General features: G+C 43.4%; 1 protein-coding gene and 1 long non-coding RNA gene across 9 annotated transcripts in view; one reads left to right on the top strand and one right to left on the bottom strand.

Annotated features, from left to right (window-relative positions):
- The first annotated feature begins 119 nt into the window (after positions 1-119).
- Positions 120-21,959, top strand: LOC128894877 (triple functional domain protein). 8 transcript variants are annotated; one of them, XM_054156915.1, is made up of 35 exons: positions 125-326; positions 1,313-1,595; positions 1,711-1,824; positions 1,901-2,225; positions 2,314-2,972; positions 3,237-3,347; positions 4,147-4,325; positions 4,419-4,566; positions 4,658-4,849; positions 4,954-5,157; positions 5,363-5,647; positions 5,754-6,080; positions 6,211-6,622; positions 6,782-7,020; positions 7,183-7,484; positions 7,633-7,879; positions 8,008-8,199; positions 8,406-8,669; positions 8,796-9,152; positions 12,810-12,888; positions 12,979-13,341; positions 13,444-13,519; positions 13,610-14,144; positions 14,335-14,418; positions 14,541-14,929; positions 15,036-15,195; positions 15,284-15,511; positions 15,592-15,780; positions 16,027-16,259; positions 18,002-18,350; positions 19,393-19,936; positions 20,059-20,551; positions 20,646-20,987; positions 21,065-21,257; positions 21,397-21,959. In XM_054156915.1, the coding sequence occupies exons 2-35, from the start codon at positions 1,335-1,337 to the stop codon at positions 21,502-21,504; spliced, it is 9,183 nt and encodes a 3,060-aa protein (XP_054012890.1). In that variant the 5' UTR covers positions 125-326; positions 1,313-1,334; the 3' UTR covers positions 21,505-21,959. The 8 variants fall into 8 exon arrangements, with proteins under 8 accessions (XP_054012891.1, XP_054012892.1, XP_054012893.1 ...); XM_054156912.1 differs by lacking the exon at positions 3,237-3,347 and adding an exon at positions 3,620-3,715 and having other exon boundaries at positions 12,810-13,341; XM_054156909.1 differs by having other exon boundaries at positions 12,810-13,341.
- Positions 21,480-22,071, bottom strand: part of LOC128894930 (uncharacterized) — a 5,762-nt gene continuing 5,170 nt past the window's right edge. Inside the window, exon 2 of the long non-coding RNA XR_008461646.1 lies at positions 21,480-21,641. This is a non-coding gene — a long non-coding RNA (uncharacterized LOC128894930). The remainder of the gene's footprint in view (positions 21,642-22,071) is intronic.

Raw genomic sequence — 22,071 nt, 5'->3', positions numbered from 1 at the left:
CTCTGCATGCTGCATGCGAATGGTCCAAATTGGCCTTACTACCGTCATCTGCGATTGTATCGAGTTGGAACTCGATTCTGATCGATTCGACTCGATTCGACCAAATTCGACTCGAACCAGTACAAAGTACGAATATGGCAGACTGCCATTGCTGCCATTGGCAGGTAGTAATTTTGCAGTTTCGCATTCGTCGCGACTGCAAAAGTTTCAACGCCGGCAAACAAATATGAATCTCGATACGTTTCTTCGAATAAATGTGTGCTTGGTATAACGTGTAAGTAACGATATCGGAGCGGATCAAGTCTCTTCGAAGTAATCTTTAACGGGTAAGAGAAACAATTTTCATTTCGAGTCAACCGTACTCTCTGATTCGTGATTTGTGACTCGTGGTTTACTTAAACGTGCTAGGACTGCTAGCCTGCTAGTTGCTACGTACCGTACGATACTACGACTACGACTGCGACTACGTCTACGACTACGACTACGACGACTACGACTACGACTACGACTACGATTACGATTACGATTGTACAATCTACCCACTAATTTTACCATCTACATCATATCACATTCGAGGATACGTCAACGGACAAACCAAAAGAAACAATACGATCTCGGAGCGAATGCAGCTATCTGATTTTTACTGGTCTTCATTACTAGGCGTACGACGTCGTTGGATGAATGTACCGAGAGTTAAATGTTATTTTACGACAATGATATGACAGTGGTGATAGTCGCAATTCAATCAACGATGAAGGGTTCGCTTCAGGTTCGACGGTTGTGACAACGGACTAATGTCCAAGTCGAGTCTATCTCCACCGTAATTTATCGAATAATTATTACAATTGGACAATTTATCGCTGTCTTGGCTGCCGTTATTAACGACAACGATCATATGTCAACATTACGGGTGCTAATCGGATACATGCGACTTTTGAAATTTTACCGTACGTCGTCGTTTTCTATTTTTCAAAATCAACAAATTTCAACGACATTTAATCGTTTATTTTGTTCAACGAGAAATCCAGTAAAACAAACGATATGAAAAATACTACCAGACTCCACGAACCAGGATATTTCAACTTTTTCCTCTTTAACGTATCGACCTTTGAAACAAATAGATGTAAAAGTTAACTTTGAATGGTTTTTTACCTAGGGTAAGACCCTAACTTAAAATGTTGACGACGAAAGCTATTTTAAATACATCCGTACAAGTATCTGTCTTTCCTTGTTTCTAAAAGTCTAATACCTTATGATTATATGTTATGATTATATGATGATATTTTATTGTTTAGATTTCTTCTAATTAAAGAACAGCAGCAACTAGAGAGAAAATGGATGGGACGAGAGCAGCCGAGGTTTTGCCTTTGCTTCAAGAGCGTTTGGCTATACTACCGGGTGGTCGAGATCGTAGAGGCGGACCTGTACTTGTTTTTCCTACCACTCCGAGACGCGAACGTGCAAAACCCGAGGACTATCGTCGTCTTTTGCAATACCTTCTGACCGTACCTACCGATGAGGTCAGAGGTTTACGGTTCACCGTGGTTGTGGATATGCGTGGTGCTACTTGGGACTCTGTTAAACCTATTTTGAAGGTTGTATTTTCGTACAACTTGTTCGACGTTTTTTATACAAATTTAAATGCGATAACGATTACTTTCGTACACGAATCGTAAACGCGTAACACCGATTTAAATTTCTCTGTTCAAGGTGTTGCACGAACACTTTCATCGTTCTGTTCATATCGCATTTATCATCAAACCGGAGAATTTCTGGCAAAAGCAACGAACAACTTTGGCTAAACAAAAAAAGTATAATTTTGAGGTAAGGTTTTTAAAACAAGGTAATACGTTTCTAGTGAATAAATAAATAAATAAATAAAAATATTTATCAATTTTAGATAAACACTATAAGTTTGGACGCCTTGACAAAAGTAATCGATCCGTCACAGTTGACCGCTGATTTGGATGGATCTCTGCAATACGATCACGCTCAGTGGATCGATACGAGACTCGCTGTGGAGGATTTTACGTGGCAGGCGGCCGATCTTCTCGATAGATTGGACGATTTGCAAGAAGATTTAAGTCGCAATGATTTTGCCGACGATGTGGCTGGAGCAAAACACGGAATTGATTTGCACAATGAAATGAAGAAGAAAATTATGAAAGTTCCGGTAGAAGAGATCGAAGTTGTCGGCCAAAGACTACTGCAACGTTTCGATAATAGTAAGAACCACTGTTTTATTATTAAATTAAAGTAAAGTAATTGAAAACGAAACAAACGTTTATCGCATGCTTACGCGGCTGTTGTTAGGTATCGGTGCAACCAGTGGCGAAGGAGGTAGCATCGAAAGTGGGGCGACTGGCGGTACCGATCCGGATGGACGAGCATTGGCAACCTTAGTGATTCAACACTTGGATTCGGTACATGCCGCGCAACAACATCTTTTGCAGTTGTGGCATATTAAAAAACTTAAATTGGATCAATGTTTTCAACTAAGACTCTTTGAACAAGATTGTGAAAAAATGTTCGATTGGATATGTCACAATAGGGAAGGATTTTTGGCAAATTACGTAGAGATTGGTCGATCGTATCAATTGGCCAAAAATTTGCAGGAAGAACATAAGCATTTCACTATGAGTTCTATGAACGTTTACGTCAATATTAACAAGATTCTAACAATGGCCAGTCGTTTACTCGAAACGCAGCACTACGCAGCCGGACACGTAAGAGCTGTAGCCGGTCGATTGGATCGAGCTTGGAAAGAGTTTGCGGCAGGACTCGACGAACGTACGGCGGTTCTTAGTTTGAGCGTTGTTTTTCATCACAAGGCCGAACAGTACGTCGATAACGTCGCGGGATGGAGTCAAGCTTGCGATGCTGGCAACTTGGCTAACGAAATACCAATCTTGGAATCTCACATACGTCAACATCAAACTCTTTACGAGGCGATGTGTCAAGCCTATACAGAGGTAATTCTTACCGTGTTGGTGATTCTTTATTATCGTCTCTCTTTACGTACATTTGATTCCTAGCGATAGACGCGCACGCAACAAAGTAAAGAAAGAAATAATGAAAGGAAAATAGCTATTAGATGTGGAATAGCTACTTGAATTCTATTCAAACTAATTGTCTTTTCAACGTAACGTTATTACGACTCACGCGGTATAATTCAGCTAGATACAACTCGTTACAAAGAAAATTGGTATTTGGTAAAAGATAATGATGTTTGGCAGGTTTATGACGCGTATCAAGCACTTTTGAGCGGACTAGGCTCGATGCTGCAAGTTTGTCACAGCTTGAGTTCGACCCACGGTCCGAGCTTGGACACGTTTCGCAACGATTATGTACGAAACATTTAGTAATTTTGTTCTTTTTATAGCTTCTAACCGGTGGACGTGCGCTTGGTATGCGGGTGTGATAAAAAGAATGTTGCAAAGAAATACGGGGGTTAGCGGACGCGCGTTGGATTATATTCGAATTCGCGACAACCTACCAACGCGAATAAAATTAATTTTCTCTTCTGCATATAGATTTACGTACTCGAGATATCGAATTAAACGACGAACGTTGACTGTAGAAAATGTTAAATATGGTTTTGGGAAATCCTATTGTTTAGGTGCATAGTACCAGTAAGAAGCTTCTTTACCAACTGGATCATCTGGTGCAAGTCTGTAATCAACCGCAAGGAATAGACCATACAGCCAGAAAACATGTACGTTCATTGGTGTGCATGAGTGTACGTGCATGTACATGTTTGCAAAGCAAATAGTTTTGGTCGTTTATTTTGTCTACTCGGAGACACTTGACATCGTTCGTCGACACGCTTTGGCAATAGAAAAATGGCTTTCGCATGCTTGTTCGATCTATCAATTGGAGAATTCGTTAAAGATTGCCGTCTCGATCGCTGAACTGGTGCATGCATTCTTCTTAGCTATTACTTTATCTATTTCTTGATAGAGTAAATATTTCAATTAACGTAATACTTGTGTCAACGGATTTCTGAATGAATTCGCAACGAACGGTCCAACGATTATCGGTACAATGCATGACAATAGCACACGTAGATTGGTAGATACGTAGACTGGCCAATTTACGGGACGAAAGTTGAACGACCAAATCGATAACTGTGATTGATTTGTTTAGAGCCAAGATGGGCACAGCATCGATGGGCATTCGGGAATGAGTGGAAATCCAGCCGCGGATTATAGCGAGGGCGCGTCGCATGTGTTGGCGGTGATTCATCAAATTTTGGGTCATCACAGAGCATTAGAAGCTCGTTGGCATGCCCGAAAAGTGAAGCTACATCAGAGACTCGCGTTAAGGTAGCAGTTCCATTGGCTTTCATCGTTTCTCGTAACCTCGTCATCTATGGTTTTTTTTTTCATTAGATTGGATATATGTATGTATAATTGCAGATTATTTCAAGAGGATGTGAAACAAGTTTTAGATTGGTTGACGAACCACGGCGAAGTATTTATTAGAAAGAACACGGGAGTAGGTCGAAACCTTCAAAAAGCAAGGGTGTATCAGAAAAGTCACGAACACTTTGAAAACGTTGCACAGGTAATTTTCGATCGATTTATCGCGTTCAGATGTTTGCGAATGAATACTTTGAAAGCGTACCACCAACTAGTCGTTTTCCTCGCTGTTTTAGAATACTTACACGAACGCCACCAAATTACTTACCGCTGCACAAGAATTGGCGCACACAGGAGAATGTGCTGCGGATGAGATATATGCCGTGGCACAGGAATTGGAAGCTCACGTGAGCAGTTTTGCAGCGAGAGTCGAGCAACGTAGACGAAGACTGGATTTAGCGGTTGTATTTTACACGCACGAAAAAGAGGTAAATGTTGACAAAATCGATCGCGATCATTCTAAAGGAAAACTGCGAAAAAGTGTAACTGAATAAAATGACACTATACGCGGGCTCGATTGTCTGTTGTGCAGTTGAGTGGTTGGGTGGACGAATTGCGGCAAGAATTGCAACAGGACGAGGTGGCGGAGAATTTGGAAACGGCGGAAAGGCTATTGGAGCAGTGCGCGCAGCATAGAGCATCTTGCTTGGAGGCTTGCGCGTCGACTATAGTACAAGGCGAAGCGTTACTTCAGGAACTTCGAGAATCTACCGATGCTCCCGATACCACCGGTTCCGTAAGTTTCTCGTTGGTCTGGTATTTTCGTTCGGTTTGCTTCGATTAGACGGTTCGCGTACGGCCATCTCATTGTCAGTAGAGTATACGCGGTAACAGAGAGAAATGCCCGAATATAGAATCGATTGTATTTTAGTTGTCTCGTTCCAATCAGGTTAAGACAACTCTTCCTTGTCCTTGTTCTTACCTTACGAGGTCACTTTCAGATAACTGCGGTGGAAGCTGCACTCGATAGGTTAGCCGGGTTAAGACAAGAATTGGAAGATTTGTGGGCTACCAGAAAATTGAGATTGGAACTTTGTTTGCGATTGCGCGTGTTTGAAAGAGATGCCTTGGAAGCGAGCGGACAGTTGGAGATGTGGGCACAAGAATTGCAAGGCCCACCTCGAGAAGGTTCACCGGAGCAATTGTTACGTGTACACAACGATGGCGTTGCTCACATGCAGAATACCGCTTTTCAGGTTTTACAACAAGGTCAAGAACTCGCGCAAGTAAGAATCTCTAATAACGCGTTCGACTACCATATTAATGAAAGGAAATTAAAGGAAAGGAAAGGAAAGGAAAGGAAAGGAATGAAACATTTTGTGTTTGATGTAGGTATTGGAACAATCTGGAGTCTGTATAATGGCAGATGGACAACATAGCGCCACTTCTCGGGTTCAAGTACTTCTCGAATTCTTAAACGAAAGAGAAATGGACGCGGAAGATCTAGCAGAGATGAGAAGAGTTCGACTGGAGCAAGCTTCTCAATTGGTACAGTTGCAAACCGACGCTACTCACGTAGCCAACTGGATTCGTAACGGGGAAGCTATGCTGCTGGCATCGTTGAGAGTCCCGGAGAATCTTCAAGACGCCGACCAGTTACGCCTAGAACACGAACAGTTTCAAGTTGCTATAGAAAAAACACATACTTCGGCTGTTCAGGTAAGTAAAACGATTCGTTTAAAGTCTGATGCCTATGTAAAGTTGGGATTAGGAGCGATGCGCGTACTCGTAACGTACGAAGATTACTAGTAAACGATAAATGGAAATTCGTGTCGATCGGTTGACACAGGTAAAGCACAGGGCCGATGCGCTCGTCAGCGCGAATCATTACGATCCGAAGAGTATAAGGGAGGTGGCCGAGGAGGTGACCAAGAGATGGCAGCAACTAGTTACGTGTGCAGAGGAGAGACATAAATTAGTAACCGCTAGTATAAACTTTTACAAGACAGCGGAACAAGTGCGTTCCGTATTAGATAGCCTCGAACGTGAATACAAAAGGGACGAAGATTGGTGTGCCTCTGGCGAAAAAGCTACGCAAGTGCCGACACTTGTCGGTAAACATCAAGAACAAAAGGAAGCGTTTTTGAAAGCCTGCACGTTAGTACGACGAACTGCGGAAACATTTCTCAAATATACGAATCGCAGTCTCCAGTTTTATAGTTACCAGGCAAACAGCGCTGGTTCCGAGAATAAAGTTAAAAGTTAGTGTCACGTTAATCCATTTCGATTCAATTTTTTAATAGAATATTTCGCTCGATGTTTCGATGAATTATCGACCGTTAATTGTAATGATAAATTATATAGTAAATGTAAGCGAAGTTTAAATCTGTTTATGTCGATCGTATCGTATCGTATTTTAGGTATTTTGGAAGAATTACTTTGCAAGGAGAATCGAGTGCTCGAGTACTGGACTCAACGTAAAAAGCGGTTGGATCAGTGTCATCAGTATGTACTGTTTGAGCGCAGCGCTAAACAAGCTTTAGAATGGATTAGAGAAACAGGCGAACTATATTTAGCCACGCATACTAACGTTGGAAAAAATCGTATCGAAAACGAGCAGTTGTTACGAGAGCACAACGAGTTTAAAGGAGCTGCAAAAGTAAGGAGTTTTCAGCTCCATACGTTACCGTTACCGTTACCTGTACCGTTTCCGTTTCCGTTTCCGTTTCCGTTTCGTTCCGTACCGCGATCAGCTATCGAAATTTTTCGTTGGCTATGCCATGGATTCTGTTTATTTTCGATTTGTTCTTTTCGTATATAGGAAACAAGAGAGAGGGTTAAACTGTTGATTCAATTGGCGGACAATTTAGTGGAAAAGGGCCATGCTCACGCGACAGCGATCAAGCAGTCTGTTGCCGAAGTGGACCAACGATACAAAGATTTTAGTACGCGGATGGATTGTTACAAGACTCAAATCGAAGATGATTTAGGAATTCAGTCCGACGATGGTCAAAAAGATTTGTCTATCGATCGCAATTCGGATCCTTTGCTCGAGGAGAAAATCAAGGGAAAAGATCTGAAGGAATTAAACGAGGAGAAAAGGAGATCGGCACGACGAAAAGAGTTTGTTTTTTCTCCTATATGTAGTATAGTATATAGAATATGATTATAGTACATGTACACATGTCCCGTATCGAGCTGAATATACTATTTATTTTTCTGTAGTATTATTTGTTTCGCTCGTTTCTCATCGACTGTTACGTTACGACAGATTTATAATGGCTGAATTGCTACAAACGGAACGTACCTATGTGAAAGATTTGGAAACGTGCATTCGGTGTTTTTTGGAAGAAACGCGATGCGGAAAAGGAAACGTTCCGATGGGATTGCAAGGTCGAGAATCTATAATTTTTAGCAATATGGAGGAGATTCATCAATTTCATAGTAACATATTCCTTCGTGAACTCGAGAAATACGAAACCATGCCGGAGGACGTTGGACATTGTTTCGTGACATGGGTGAGTGACTAGTCTGTCTCGACGGTCTCGTTTCGAGGCTTGGTGTCACTCTCACTGCTGGAAAGCTTGACAAATTGACGGTTGCTGAACTTTGTTCGAATTTCATGAAATGTGGTTTGTTTATCCAGGCACCGAAATTCGACATGTACGTGATGTACTGCAAAAACAAGCCGGAAAGTAATCAGTTGTTGGTTACTCATGGCGGGACGTGGTTCGAGGAATTACAAAGGAAACATCGCGTCGAACATCCGATCGCTGCATACTTGATTAAACCCGTACAAAGAATTACCAAGTATCAGCTACTGCTCAAGGATCTTCAGGTAGAGAATTTAACGAGACAGGGTCCAAGGCCAGCAGCGTTTACGAATAAGCGTTTACGAATAAGCGTTTACGAATAAGCGTTTACGAATAAGCGTTTACGAATAAGCGTTTACGAATAAGCGCATGCGTATTCTCTTGCGATCGTAATTGTTACGATTACTGTTTTGTCCGTATTAACGTTCTTTTCTTGGTTTACACGACTCAGGCTTGTTGTCAAGAAGGACAGGGCGAAATAAAAGATGGACTAGAAGTGATGTTAAATGTGCCTAAGAAAGCAAACGATGCCTTACATTTGAGCATGCTGGAAGGTTGCGACGTAAGAATAGATACTCTCGGTGATGTTGTACTACAGGACTCGTTTACCGTGTGGGATCCCAAACAATTAATTAGGAAAGGTAGAGATCGGCACATATTTCTCTTCGAATTGTATCTATTGTTTAGCAAAGAAGTGAAGGATTCCGCTGGGAAGGTAAGCAAGTTAAACATCCTATTGGAATAGGGTGCGTTCGATGGGCAGGTATCGTGGACGAGCTTCATCTCGCGCGTATCGCGCGAGTTGGGATCGATATAAAGTTTTCTTGGTTTATCGTGACAGGTGAAATACATTTATAAAAGTCGATTGATGACCTCCGAATTGGGCGTAACCGAGCACATCGAAGGAGACGAATGCAAATTCGCGGTTTGGACTGGACGAGCGCCGACCAGCGATACACGCGTCGTTCTTCGAGCCAATTCGATGGACGCGAAACAATTATGGGTGAAGAGATTGCGCGAGGTTATTCAAGAAACCTATTTCAGTTTAAGCATGCCCAAGAGTCCCGCTAAAAAGAGTTCGAGTCAACGTTCTAGTAGAGATCTCGAGGAATGCGCTTCTCTGGACGACAGCGTTGAAAATTTGGATAGAAATTCTCTCGCATCGTTTGGATCCACCAATACCACAGACTCGGATAAGGTAAGCCATACTTGGTAATCTGTTCTTTATTCTGTTTCGTTTGTATTTCTCTTGTTTTATCTTGTCGTGATCGTTGGCGGCGAATCTCCGTGCAAGTTGACGCGATTCCCGACATGGCTTATGGATAACGAAAACAACTTGTAATCGTCTAACCGTATTTACGTTTCGTATTAGCACGAATAACGAAGAAAAGTCACTCGGGGACGTGTATGATTTACTCGTCGAGGTACGACGTCAATTGTCGGAAACACGTGACGCGTTAGAGGACACGGTGGTCGAACGGTGTACGAAAAGGGTAAGAGCGAGGGTTGCCGAGAAGGAGGAGGAAGTCTAGTTAGTTTTAGGAATCATGTTTCGAAGAAAGTTAATAATATCGATATTGTTAGACACGTGAAAAGGCTGCCGTTAAATACCGTGTTTGTAGATTGTACGTTATAGTTGGCAAAATAAGTATCCTTTACGCGACAGTAACAAAGTAATTTTTCAAAGATACGGAAGAATAAAGAAAGAGAAAAAAAAACGATTGTCAAAGGATCACTCGGGGATGTGTGCGATGTTTATAAAAAATGCAGTATCGCGATGTTATCGAGTGTATCGAGTAATGCAGGGGTACGTAGTAGGCGGGAACTGGTCGAAATCGAACAATAGAAAAGCAATAAACGAAAGAGAATGAGTTTGGCGGGGTGTGGTGATGAGAAGAAGAGTGGCGAACGGTTGATTGTTGGTCTGATTTGTCTAGTGTCCAGCTTTGGATCTACTGGACGGGCAGCATCTGTAGGATTGGTATTTGGTAGTGGGGTGGCTAGGTAGCGATCTAGCAATAGCGGTGGGCATCGGTCGACGCGACGCGACGCGACGCGACGCGACGGTTGGTTTCGGTCAGCGAGTGAGAAGAGAAGAGTAGAGCGTTGGGTGGGGTTCGAGAGTAATCGAAAAGCGAGCAAGCGCGTCGCGTGCACGAGACGATAGGAGAGGAGAGAGAGTATGTACGAAGGAAGAAAAGAGAAGAGGAAAACTGTGCCCTCGGTAGGGGTAAGGGGCAAAGGGTGAGAAATAGATTGGCGGTAAGGTACATACGCGGGAGAAGGAAGGAGGGTGAGGGTACAGGCAGAGAACGATAGAGGTAACGGGCTCAGTACGGGCGCGACACTTGGGTCGAATGGATCCGTTCGATGGTGAGTGAGACACTCGACACGACGATTCGTCGGACGAATCTAGTCTTTTTCATCTGTTCGCGAGAGAAACGACAAACGGAACAAGGAAGCATGTCGGTCGCACATTTTCCGACACCGTTAATCGCGTTTCTCGTTTCCTCTACTCGGATGTCGGCGTTTGCGCATGTGAATTAAACGCGAGGTGAAATTGTCATGACGTCGCCTGCAGGAAAACCTGCGACGATCGTTCAGAAAGCCCGCAGGAAGATCTCGTTACCGTTCTCTTGGTTACGTCAGAATTCTGCAGCTCCGCTACATGCAACTCTCTCTAGGCAACATACCATCGACACCCCGGGCTCGTTCCAGGCACGACACTTGCATCGCCAACCCTCTCTCTCCCAGGTACTTGAGTTTGCGCGCAGCTCATTTTACGTTTTCCCTCACATCTCCTCCTCTTCCTCCTTCACACACACACACACACACGCGCGCGCGCGCATATATATATATATATATAATTAACTTTGTTAGGAAAATGCGACACAAGTAGGCGTCGTATTTTTCCTCACCTTGAGCAGCATGTTGCGACGGAGAGAATTACTCCTCTTCCGTTGATTTTTCGGTCGATGAACGGGAGGGTAAGGAAAAATGAAACTCGGGAATATGTACCGTAAAACGCGCACTACAACCCTTTCAACCCTTGATCGTTGAACGGTTAATCGTAAATCTATCCAAATAAACGCGTGGAACAAGACTGCACTCGGTCACAGATTATTATTCGTTTTGTTTAACTAACAACGTTAGATAACGGAAAGCCGTATCGTTGGCGTTTTTATTGGACGTTTACACGAGAGAAGGTAAAGTAAAGAACAACGTAAAAGGAAACAATCGCACTCGACATCCGCAACTGTATCCGTAGCCACATCCGCCGTACTGGTGCCTTCTCTCTATACGTTACCTTGCTACAACGTATTTCCCACGTTATTGAAATGAACTAGTGCAAAATGTCTCGACTATTTTCTAGTTTAAAGGCCTACACGTCTCGATTGATTTACCTTTTTCTCCACTCTTTGTTTTTCCTGGTTGTTTTCTTCTCTTTCGCTCAGCTTTATTTAAAGGTTTTTAAAGCCAACCAGGAGATTTGTTTGTTACGCCTTTATATATTTAGACTATCATCGAATAATTTTCTCATGAAATAATTTCATGAGAACGCGAGTTAGAACGCGAGTTACAAGATCAGGATATGAAGAGGGCGAGATTAGCTTTTCGCAGAGTTGATTTGGTACGTTTGAATCGATGTGTAAGCCGGTAAATATGTCTTTATCTGGCAAAACGGAAAGCATATTGCATAATCGAATTCTCGCGATATGCTTCTCAAACTACGTGATAAGCGAACGGCGATGTGTACGTACATATGTATAGATTTCCAAGTACACGTGTAGTTGTATTCAACACGTACACTCACGCACAGCTGAAGTTTCGTTTCGAGTTGTCGAATGCACGGTAACGATCGGACGAACGACGTTCGTTGGTCGAATCGTCATATTGGGATCATTGGGAGGATTCGAAGAGAATCGGTAAAATTTGGCACGTGGAAAAAGTCTATTTTCGTCGGTGGAATGCGACGCAAGAGCAAGCGGTCGGATCCTCTGACGGTTTTCACTTGTCTCGGCATATCTAGAAACATTCTCACCCTTGCTTAATCTCCTTTTTTTTTTTTTTTTTTTACAACTTTTCAAATTTATCGATACGTTACCGATTACCAATAGCGTCTCTTGTATATTCGTAAATCAACGTTTTTTACCGCTACTAATTTTGATATCGCGTCGAGCTACGAGTTGTCGAGAAATCGATCGAAGTTTTTACGACGAATCGTTTTATTCGACAAAACGGCAAAAATAAATGTTGAAATACGATAACGCGTTGAAAAGCGAAGAAAAAAAAGAAAAAATACACGTAGGTATCGATATACGGCTATATTTGGCAAGTTGGCGTGTTTCGTCCCGTTGTTGCTTGTCGTGTATTTTAGAAAAATATGTATCTAGGCGTGACGGGTACTACGTGCCTTTACCGAACACGAGCTATTTCGATAAAATCGAAATCATCGAAGCATCGGTAATCCATTAAACGCTCCATCGGTCCGCAAACTCATAGATAATCTGTACACGCTATTCCGTCGATCTGCTTTTTCGCGCCATCTCCCGACTCTCCTCTCGCATTTCCCCTCTTTTCTCTCCCTTTCTATCTCGCATCGCTATCCCTAAATCCCACTCTATCAACCTCAACCGCAACTCCTCCCCGTCTTTCGCTATCGTTCGCGCCCGTTTATCCGATTACCAATTGTCCAAGTTCCAAGCGATCCTTGTGTTTCGGATATCTCATCGGTTGATCCGAGATGACCGACTTTGCCAAAAAGTCGTTTCGTTTTTCGTCGAAAGGTTTAAACATTAGTCGAGCCGTGTAATATTAGCAAAATAATATCGATAATTTCGCGAAATCGTTTCAGACTGGTGTAGTCGAAGTGACATGGATTATCGCGGATCACTCGGCAGCACCTGGCTCGAAAGAGTTGACGGTAACGAAAGGTCAGCAAGTAGAAGTATTGGAAAATGGAAGCAGTATAACCGGTGTAAACACACCCGAGTGGACTCACGTGCGTTTGCTGGTTGCGCCAGGACAAATCGATCCTCCGCCAGAAGGGTTGGTGCCTACGAGTGCGCTTAAACAACCTCCGTCAACTTCCAGTAAGACTTCGCCATCTAGAAAAGCTCCAAATCAACCGCAGCAGCAGCAACAGCAGCAGCAACAGCAGCAGCAGCAACAGCAGCAGCAGCAACAACAACAACAACAGCAGCAGCAACAGCAATCGAGCAATCAAGTACAAAGTCAAATCTTTGGTGGTAGCAGTATCGGGACGTGTACAACATCCGGTGTTGCGGGAACTGCATCGTCGTCGTCGTCGTTGTCGTCTTTGTCGCCACTGGCGATCGGAGTAACTACGCAAAATGCCGTTACGCCTGTATCGCAAGACGAAACAGGTACTTGAACCCTTATACAAACGGTGAAATGGTGTAGACGCGTTTACATCGATGTACATGCCGAGATAACGTAACCGAAAATAATTGAATAATCTGTTTCAGAAAATGTTGTCGCAAACGATGGAAGCGGCGTCGCCAACACGAGCTCTCCTGGAAACAAGAGACGCGGTTTCAGCGGGTAAGCATATGATAAAAAGTTTGAAAAACCGTATCGAAGAGAAAAGACACGAGTACATTGTTCATTCTCTTCATTTTCCTATTTATATAGACGAAAGTGGCTGCCGCCGCCATTGCGAAAGCTCAGCCAAGGTAAAGTGGAGAAATCGGTAAATGCGACAGCAGCGTCGACCTCGAGCGCAATCTCTGGTGTGCCGTTGAGCGATCGTTCCACCTTGAAGAAGAACGTTTCGGAAAAACGATTTAAATTACCGAGCGGTAACGAACAAATTCGATTATCGAGACCCGGACCTGTTTCCATCTCCACCTTGGCATCCGCAGCCGCGTCGATGCACGTGTCCGATTCGGTATCCGACGCGGATCTCGATACCGAACTTTCGACCGAACTCGAACCCGAAGAAGAGGAAGAAGGAGAGATCGAGCAGAGCTCCGAGCTAGAAGAGGATACACCAGAGCCCGACGACACCGAGGGACTAACTTATTCGGAGCAAAATGGAGCGGACGATGTCGAGGATGAATTGGAACTTCCACCACCGATGAAACCTATCACGGAGCCGATACTCGTAGGAACTACCAACGGATCTTCGGGATCTACGATTCCAACCGAGGGTTGCGCAAAGTCTACGGTAAGTTGCTACTATATCTACTACAGGTATATCTCGTATCAGTTTTTTTTCTTTTCCGACAGCAACAGCAACAGCGTCGACAGCAACTATGGAAATTACGCGAGTCGAGAGTCGACGTTTCAAATCCGACCTCTATATAACATCTTTACGTTAACGATAAGTTTGATTTTCTTTTGTTTGTTTTTCTTAGACATCCGAGCGGTCCGCTAAGATTCTCGATGGCGCAACGAGAGTTGATTTAGCCGAAATCGAGCAGATCGTGAAAGAAAGAATGGTAAGTTGATTCGATCGAATATATACGTATATATATATGTATGCATTAGCTAGGAAGGATTCGATACATGTATAATGCGCGAGTTATCGATCGAGGATATTATACATGAATCACGACGACAGGAGCAGCACACGGAAAATCAAGAGAGACAGAGCCTGATGCGAACGCCCAGCGGTAAAGGGTCAAGTATCGGCACGATGGCTAGCGAAGACGGTTACAACCAAGAGTCTGTGTCTACGATGGAGGTTACCGCGACGACCAGTAGCCCTGCTCATAAAACCATGGAGGAATCCGATCCTGAAAGCACCATTCTTACGAAGCGACAGTTCGTGATTCGAGAATTGGTAGACACGGAAAAAGATTACGTGAACGATCTTAGACAAATAGTCGAGGGATACATGTCTTTAATGCGAGATTCCGAGTGTGACATTCCTTTGCCGGAAGATTTGCGCGGTGGAAAAGACAAGATGGTGTTTGGCAACGTAGAAGCGATCTACGAATGGCACAGAGAGTGAGTTGAAACCGCTGAAACTCAAACCTTATTATACGTACAAACAGAGCTAATTTTTGTTGCTGATCATTTATTGGCTGGTTTGCATGTTTGCACGTGTTTGCAGTTTCTTTCTGAAAGCTCTGGAACGCTGTCTGGAACGTCCCGAGGAACTTGGCCCGTTGTTTAAACGGTACGAGAGAAAGTTGCACATGTATGTTGTTTACTGTCAGAACAAACCAGTTTCCGAATACATCGTTTCCGAGTATATAGACACTTATTTCGAGGTAATCCGAACAAGTATCTTACGTATCGAACGTGTACGTCGTTATTCTTTGTTATTTAGCGTAACGGTGTTGTATTCGGTTGATTCAGGATTTGAGACAGAAGCTCGGACATCGATTGCAGTTGTGCGATCTCCTGATAAAACCGGTACAAAGAATCACCAAGTATCAGCTTCTGCTTCGCGAGGCGTTAAGGCTTACCGAGCGAACACGAAAGATCTCGGAAATCGAAGGCCTTAGAGCCGCGGTCCATGTAATGCGGGTTATCCCAAAGGCAGCTAACGATATGATGGACGTTGGAAGACTTCAAGGTTTCGACGTGAGTTCGATCCAACGTGAACAACGCGTTACATGCCATGTATTATTTATCACTTATATTTGCCGTTTCGTATCCTTCAGGGAAAAATTACGGCGCAGGGTAAATTATTATTGCACGGTCCACTCTTGGTATCGGAATTATCGAATCCACCGAATAGAGGGAGGGAGTGGCAAGTTTTCCTTTTCGAGCAAAACATTATTTTCAGCGAGGCTGTCGGCAAAAAAACTCAATTCACAAATCCTGCCTACATTTACAAAGCTCACATCCAGGTAAGAAAGAATCTTTAAACTCACCCTATATCGAGATACCTAAACGATTTGTACAACGACGGACGAACTTGTAGTCTTGGAGATATTGTGATTCTCAAGTAATGCCATTCCATTTGTACCGTGTCGAAAGTTTGATGAAAAGAAAAGAAAAGAAAAGAAAAGAAAAGAAAAGAAAAAAAAAAGTATCGTACAATATCGTTTCGCGTAAAGTAGCGATAGCGCAACATTTTTTTGGTTTCACGACAGGTGAATAAAATGAGTCTCGACGAATGTTACGACGACCCAGAAAAGTTTATGATTCGATCAACGGATCCTCGGAAACCTGGTCTTGGATTCTCTTGTAACGCCCTAGAAGAAAGCGGGCCACGGAAGCAGGAATGGGTAGACACGATCACTGCCATCCTGCAGACTCAACGCGACTTCCTCAAAGCGATACAGTCGCCGATCGCCTACCAAAAGGAACTTACCAAAGATCCACTGTAAGCGTCTCTCTATCTAATACACAGAATTGCATTGACTCTCTTTCAACGCTCGATCTGTGAAGATTCGTTTCGACATATTTTTGTATATTTTATATAAAAAGAGATACAGAAGCGCTGTATGTTAGAGAATCGTAGTCGCCTTCTGAGCCAAAACCCGTTTCTCTCTCTCTGTTTTCCTTTCATTTTATTACCTTTCTTACCTTGTTCTTCTTACCAAGTATACATATTCTCTAATCACACCTGGCACGTACAGTACTCTGATCGCGTTACTGCGTGCTTATTCCTCCTGTTACCGCCTTAACATCGCAGTTGGGGAATCTACTTTGCTATCGCTGTTGTTTGGCTTGATCGTAACAGCGTCTTGTACTATATTTCACAGCAACACCAATCTTTTCTCGAGTCGACGTTAACGTTCCTACAATCTACAACCGCGTCTGCTGTGTTTTACCGAAACCCTGCTACGTTACGTTACTTGACGATATTATACTAAACTAAACTAAACTAAACTAAACTAAACTAAACTAAACTAAACTAAACTAAACTAAACTACACTAAATTAAACTAAACTAAACTACACTAAACTATACTATACGATACGATCCTATCGTATCGCGATAAATCGCGATTTCATCCGAATCAACAAATGGCTCTATTACTTTTTGGTTATTCGTTTTGCGGGTGGGGGTAGGTATAACAGCGTACATCCATTCGCGCATCAATTCATTCCTCTTTGCTAGTCGTTCGTGCCCTGTTTGGAAAGAAAGAGAAAAATAAAAGAGTGCGCGTTTGTTGCATGGTTCCGTACATGTGCGTTACGTATCTGTCGCAGAGTGGCTGCATGTATTTTGTGTGAGCGTGTGTGCGAGAAGTGAAGGTGAGACAGACGAATCGATTAGAAAATCTGGACAAACATGTAAATTTCTCTAGAGAAAATTACGAAATTACGAAATTTTGTACAATAAACACGATTAATAATAACGATAATAAGTTTGCGACGTTACTTTGTTTTTAAGAACAAATCTTTGCCTAGCTGTACATCGATAGTTGGGCATATTCATTCGTATATCCACTATCCAGATGGAAATGGATGTAAACACGCGTACACGTAAAATACTGGTGTAAATGGTACGCGGGGAATAAGGTATTTTACACTGACTCACCTCCACCAAAAACTAAAATTACCCATTAACGTTAACGACGTAAGGCTCCAAGTGTATGATACTTTTAATAATGTTTATATAATGCGAGGCTGAACGAGTCGGGGAATAGTATGCTGTATATAGATGTGCATTGATGGACGGCGACATAAAGTAAAAACTAATGACTCGCGAAACGTAAAAATTTTGTTTAGAATAAATTGTACATTGATCAACATACTCTGCGTGTGATGCGTCCTTTCCCATGCCTACTTAACAAACTTACTTTTCGTTGGCGACTAACAGCTTGTTTCTCTTATCGTTTATGGAAAACACGGTACTGTGCATCCATCTGATTTTCGACTGGACAAGGCACATGGTGTGTGTGTGTGTGTGTTTGTGTATACGCGATAAATAGTCGGGTCGTAATAAATTGTTATCGATTCGGTGACAGCTTACTGTCGATCGTTTAAAGTTTAAATTAACGGACAAGGAACCGACGATTAACGCGTTCGAATCTAAATTGTAATAATTGGTGCGTTGAGTCGAAATAAGATAGACGGTACCGTGTTTGAATTTCATTTATAATTTGCTGGCGTACAGTCGTGGCACGAGCCCGGAATCTCCGTGTCGAGGGAGCGTACTTTCAACGGTTTCATCAACGATACCGAGCGTGTCTAAAACGAGCCAAGAACGAGAAGGAAGGAGCGAGGTCTGTACCATAGGTCTCGGTACCGCTTCAAAATCATTAGCAGCGGCAATAATGACCACCGCAGCGACAGCAACCGCAACGACGACGACATCGCTTTTCCAACGATCTCGCACCGGAGGAGTCAGTTCGAGTCAGGATTCTTCGCGAACGCCAAGCCCCACCAAGAGTAGACTAAATTTTTTCGAAGGATTTAGGAGCACTCTTCGTCCTCGATCGCCTGTTTGCAACAACTCTATCCCGGTGAGCAACAACACCGCAATTATGTATATCTAATTACTCGATAAGCGTGTATATACGTGCCTACCTACTATTGTTTGGCTATTCGTAATTAGAACTCTTGCAATTGCAGCAAAAGGATTCTTCCTTCGCTTCCTCTTGATACCTGTTGCTACTCTCACTTTCTATCGTGTAACTGTTTGTTGGTGTGCCGACGAGCTCTCTTTTTACTTTTCTCAACGAACAAACGACGAGCTGTCAAGGATAATAACGCGTCGTGGTTCCTCAACGATATCTCGCACCATATCGTACCGTGAACGAAAATTACGCGAGGACCGTCCGCGCAGCCGTTTACATAAATACGTTAGTAGCTGTATTCGTTTCGATTAAATAAATTCTAGAGAGGATCGGTTTTCAAATATTCGATTCTACATATAGATATCTTACACCGTCACTGTCAACGTTGTTTTTTCTTGCCATCGTCGCCGTCGCCATCGTCAGCGTTCTCAATGTCCTCGTTGCCGTCATCGTTGTCGAGGTTCGAGTCATTCCATTGTTTACTTTATTCCGTAATCGTCACTTTCTCATCGCTAATAACTGTTTGGTTTCAAGTATAAAGGTTCCGTTATCTGTGCTATTGCTGTCACTATCGCTATCGCTACATGGTAAACGAGTATACCTCGTGGTTTTTTTCAATCGCTACCACTCTCTCTTTTTCTTTGTATCGGACGTGTTGAATTGGTGTCGCCAGTGTATGGTTGCGTTGCTAATTGTCGATAATGTATGTATGTGTATTTTCGGTGCCGTAATAACAAGACATGTTTATCAGAGAGAAAAGTGAGGATTATTCTTTCAGTTAGTTGAACAGGTAGTGTAGTTGGTAAGCTGAATAGAAAAGTATCAGAGAGAGAGAGAGAGAGAGAGAGAGAGAGAGAGAGAGAGAGAGAGAGAGAGAGAGAGAGAGAGAGAGAGAGAGAGAACACTAGCTAACGAACGAGCCAGCGCATGGAGGTTCGAAAATGTTGGGTGTAAACGATTTGGCAAAGTTAACAGGGAGATTCCGCAGATCGTTCCAGGTAGCAGAGTAAGGTTGACCGCTGATTGGGGCAAATTACATGCCGGAGAAGAATTGGAAATCTCTCGACTGGACGGTCCAGGCTTGATCGTCTCTCCGGTGATCGGAAAGAAGGAAGAGTTTTGGATACCGGCGAGTCTCGTTCCAAATTCGTCAATCAGCCGCGCATGGTCGTTTCGTCCGCGAAAAATCGATTCCGATGGAGAGAGCGTCCGTCTTCCGCAAGAGATGAACGCGGAAGAGAACGGTCCTCCCGCGATCTTGACTATTCCGTGTTCGATCAGGGCGACGGCCGGTGGCGTGGCTCGACTCGTGCTGGAGACGCGTCGCGTCGATCGAGCGCGCGTCTCTTGGAGAAAGGAGGGCCAACGATCTAACATCGAGGGAGGTGATCGATATCGACTCTGCCGAACAACCGATTCCCTTTCTCTCGAGATCGCCCCTTGCCTGCCCTCCGACTCCGGAATTTACCATTGTCGCGTCGAACACGAAACAGGTTCTTCTTGTTCGGCCAAGATTCCACTTCGAGTTGTAGGTACGTTGCTCGTTGCACGCTTTACGCGCACACGGCACGTAATTCGCGATTACACTTTTTTTAACTTTTAGGTGCACGTTCAATCGAATCCATACGTAAACGTACGTCTATCTATCTTGCAGGGATCGAGCCAAACGCTTGGAACGATACGATCGAGATCACCGTACCCCGACCGAGTCCGTCTACCAACGAGTCACCGATAATCGACCAAAAGACTACCGCAATCTCCAATTCCCAGAAGAGGAGTGCCAGTGCCAGTGCCAGTGCCAGTGCCAGTACCAGTGCCAGTGCCAGTGCCAGTACCACCACCACCACCGCCACGGGAACAAATTTGGAAATCGCGACCCGAGAGGCGGAACAATTTACCTATGTAGGAACCTACGTACAACTAGAAGAGCTGGGAAATGGTAGATTTGCTAAAGTATACCGTGGAAGGGATCGAGAAACTGGCCGACAAGTGGCGCTTAAGCAAATATCTCGAGCGAAGCAACCACGATCGATGACGCGCGCAGAGTTTGATTTACTCGGAACCACTCGTCACGATAATATCATTCGAGCGTTTGCTCTCTTTGAAGATATGCCACAATCCGACATCGACACTATCGTTTTGGAACTGTGAGTTTCCAAATATCTCTCTCTCTCTCTCTCTCTCTCCTCTAGCACATCGACTCGACATCGAGTTTTCTACGTATCTTTTTGTCTCTTACAGGGTCAACAACGGTACGACCTTGTTCGCATATCTCGGTGAAAAGACCGACTACACGGAAGCAACCGTTTCGAGGTATACCGGTCAAATATTGTCCGCGCTCCAATGGTTGCATTCGCGACAACGAGCTCATTTAGATCTAAAACCGGAGAATGTTTTGATCGATCGAGAAACCGACGCTGTTAAATTGATCGATTTCGGTGAAGCTGTCAGAACCGCACCTCTCGATCAAGTCGTTCCGCCTGTTGATTTGGAATTTGCGGCACCGGAATCGGTCCTCGGTAGACCGATAGGCTCCTATACGGACATGTGGGCTACCGGGGTATTTCTATACGTACTTTTAAGGTATCCTTCTCTTTCTTTTACCATTTCTTACGATTTATTTTCCGATCGATACACCGATTAAATGTTCTCTCTTCCAGCGGCCTTTCACCCTTTCTGGACGATTCCGTCGAAGAAACAACCACCAATATATTGAAATGTGATTTTTGTTTCCCCGACGAATATTTCGAAAGGATATCGACCGATGCGAAACATCTTCTCAAGAAACTGCTATGTCTGCGCGGAGAAGAGAGATTGACTGCTCGAGTTTGTTTGTCGTCACCTTGGTTTCAGGTAACGCGTCGCCAACTTTCCCAATCCCTTTCTCTTTCATCCCTACTAGATATCGCGTCGACGTAATTTCAAATTATTATACATTCCGATACCATCGACTAATCGGATCTCGTTCTTTTTCTTTTGTTTTCTCTGACAGGTACCGATTGGCGCCACGATTCCTTCTTCGCGAATGATTGCGTTTATCGACCGACGCGCGCACCGCTCGAAATCTCGTCAGGATCGAAACAGTAGTTTTTATTCGTGAACAAGCTGTACATCATTCACAAAGGACACGTATTTATCCGTGGTGAATTTTATAAGATTCTGGCCAGCGATTTCGGCCGATTGTAAATAAAACTGCAGCCGCAAAGAGCTGCTCGCGCGCAAGTATTCCCAATTCCCCTGTCGAGCCGTGTGCGTGTGCGCGTACGCGCGCTGACCCACACTCCTCAAATTGCCTGCTATATGAAATAAATAACACACCATCACTGTACCGATTACATCCTGACAAACTCACGCAGAGTTTCTCTTTGTCACGTGTAAAATGCATTTTTGTCGTTACATTTCGCGTACTCGTGTACTTTTTAATGTAAAAACAAACAACATTAACTGGGCTAATTATTGTGTTTTTGTAGCCTCGAATTTTTATACCTTTTTTAATCAAACTACTTTTATCGAATTTCACAGATAAAAAACGAAACGAAAGGAAACGAAACGAAACGAAACGAAACGAAACGAAAAAAAATAAAGAAAATTCTATTCCGTGTTGGCTGTTTTTCATTTTTATTAGACAAGTTTAAACGATTCGTTGTTTATTATATTTCATATAATA

Source organism: Hylaeus anthracinus, unplaced genomic scaffold, assembly GCF_026225885.1.
Source record: "Hylaeus anthracinus isolate JK02 unplaced genomic scaffold, UHH_iyHylAnth1.0_haploid 4, whole genome shotgun sequence".
Classification (NCBI taxonomy): Eukaryota; Metazoa; Arthropoda; class Insecta; order Hymenoptera; family Colletidae; genus Hylaeus; species Hylaeus anthracinus.
Note: the sequence above shows the minus strand (reverse complement) of the source record. Positions and strands in the feature narration are given on the sequence as shown.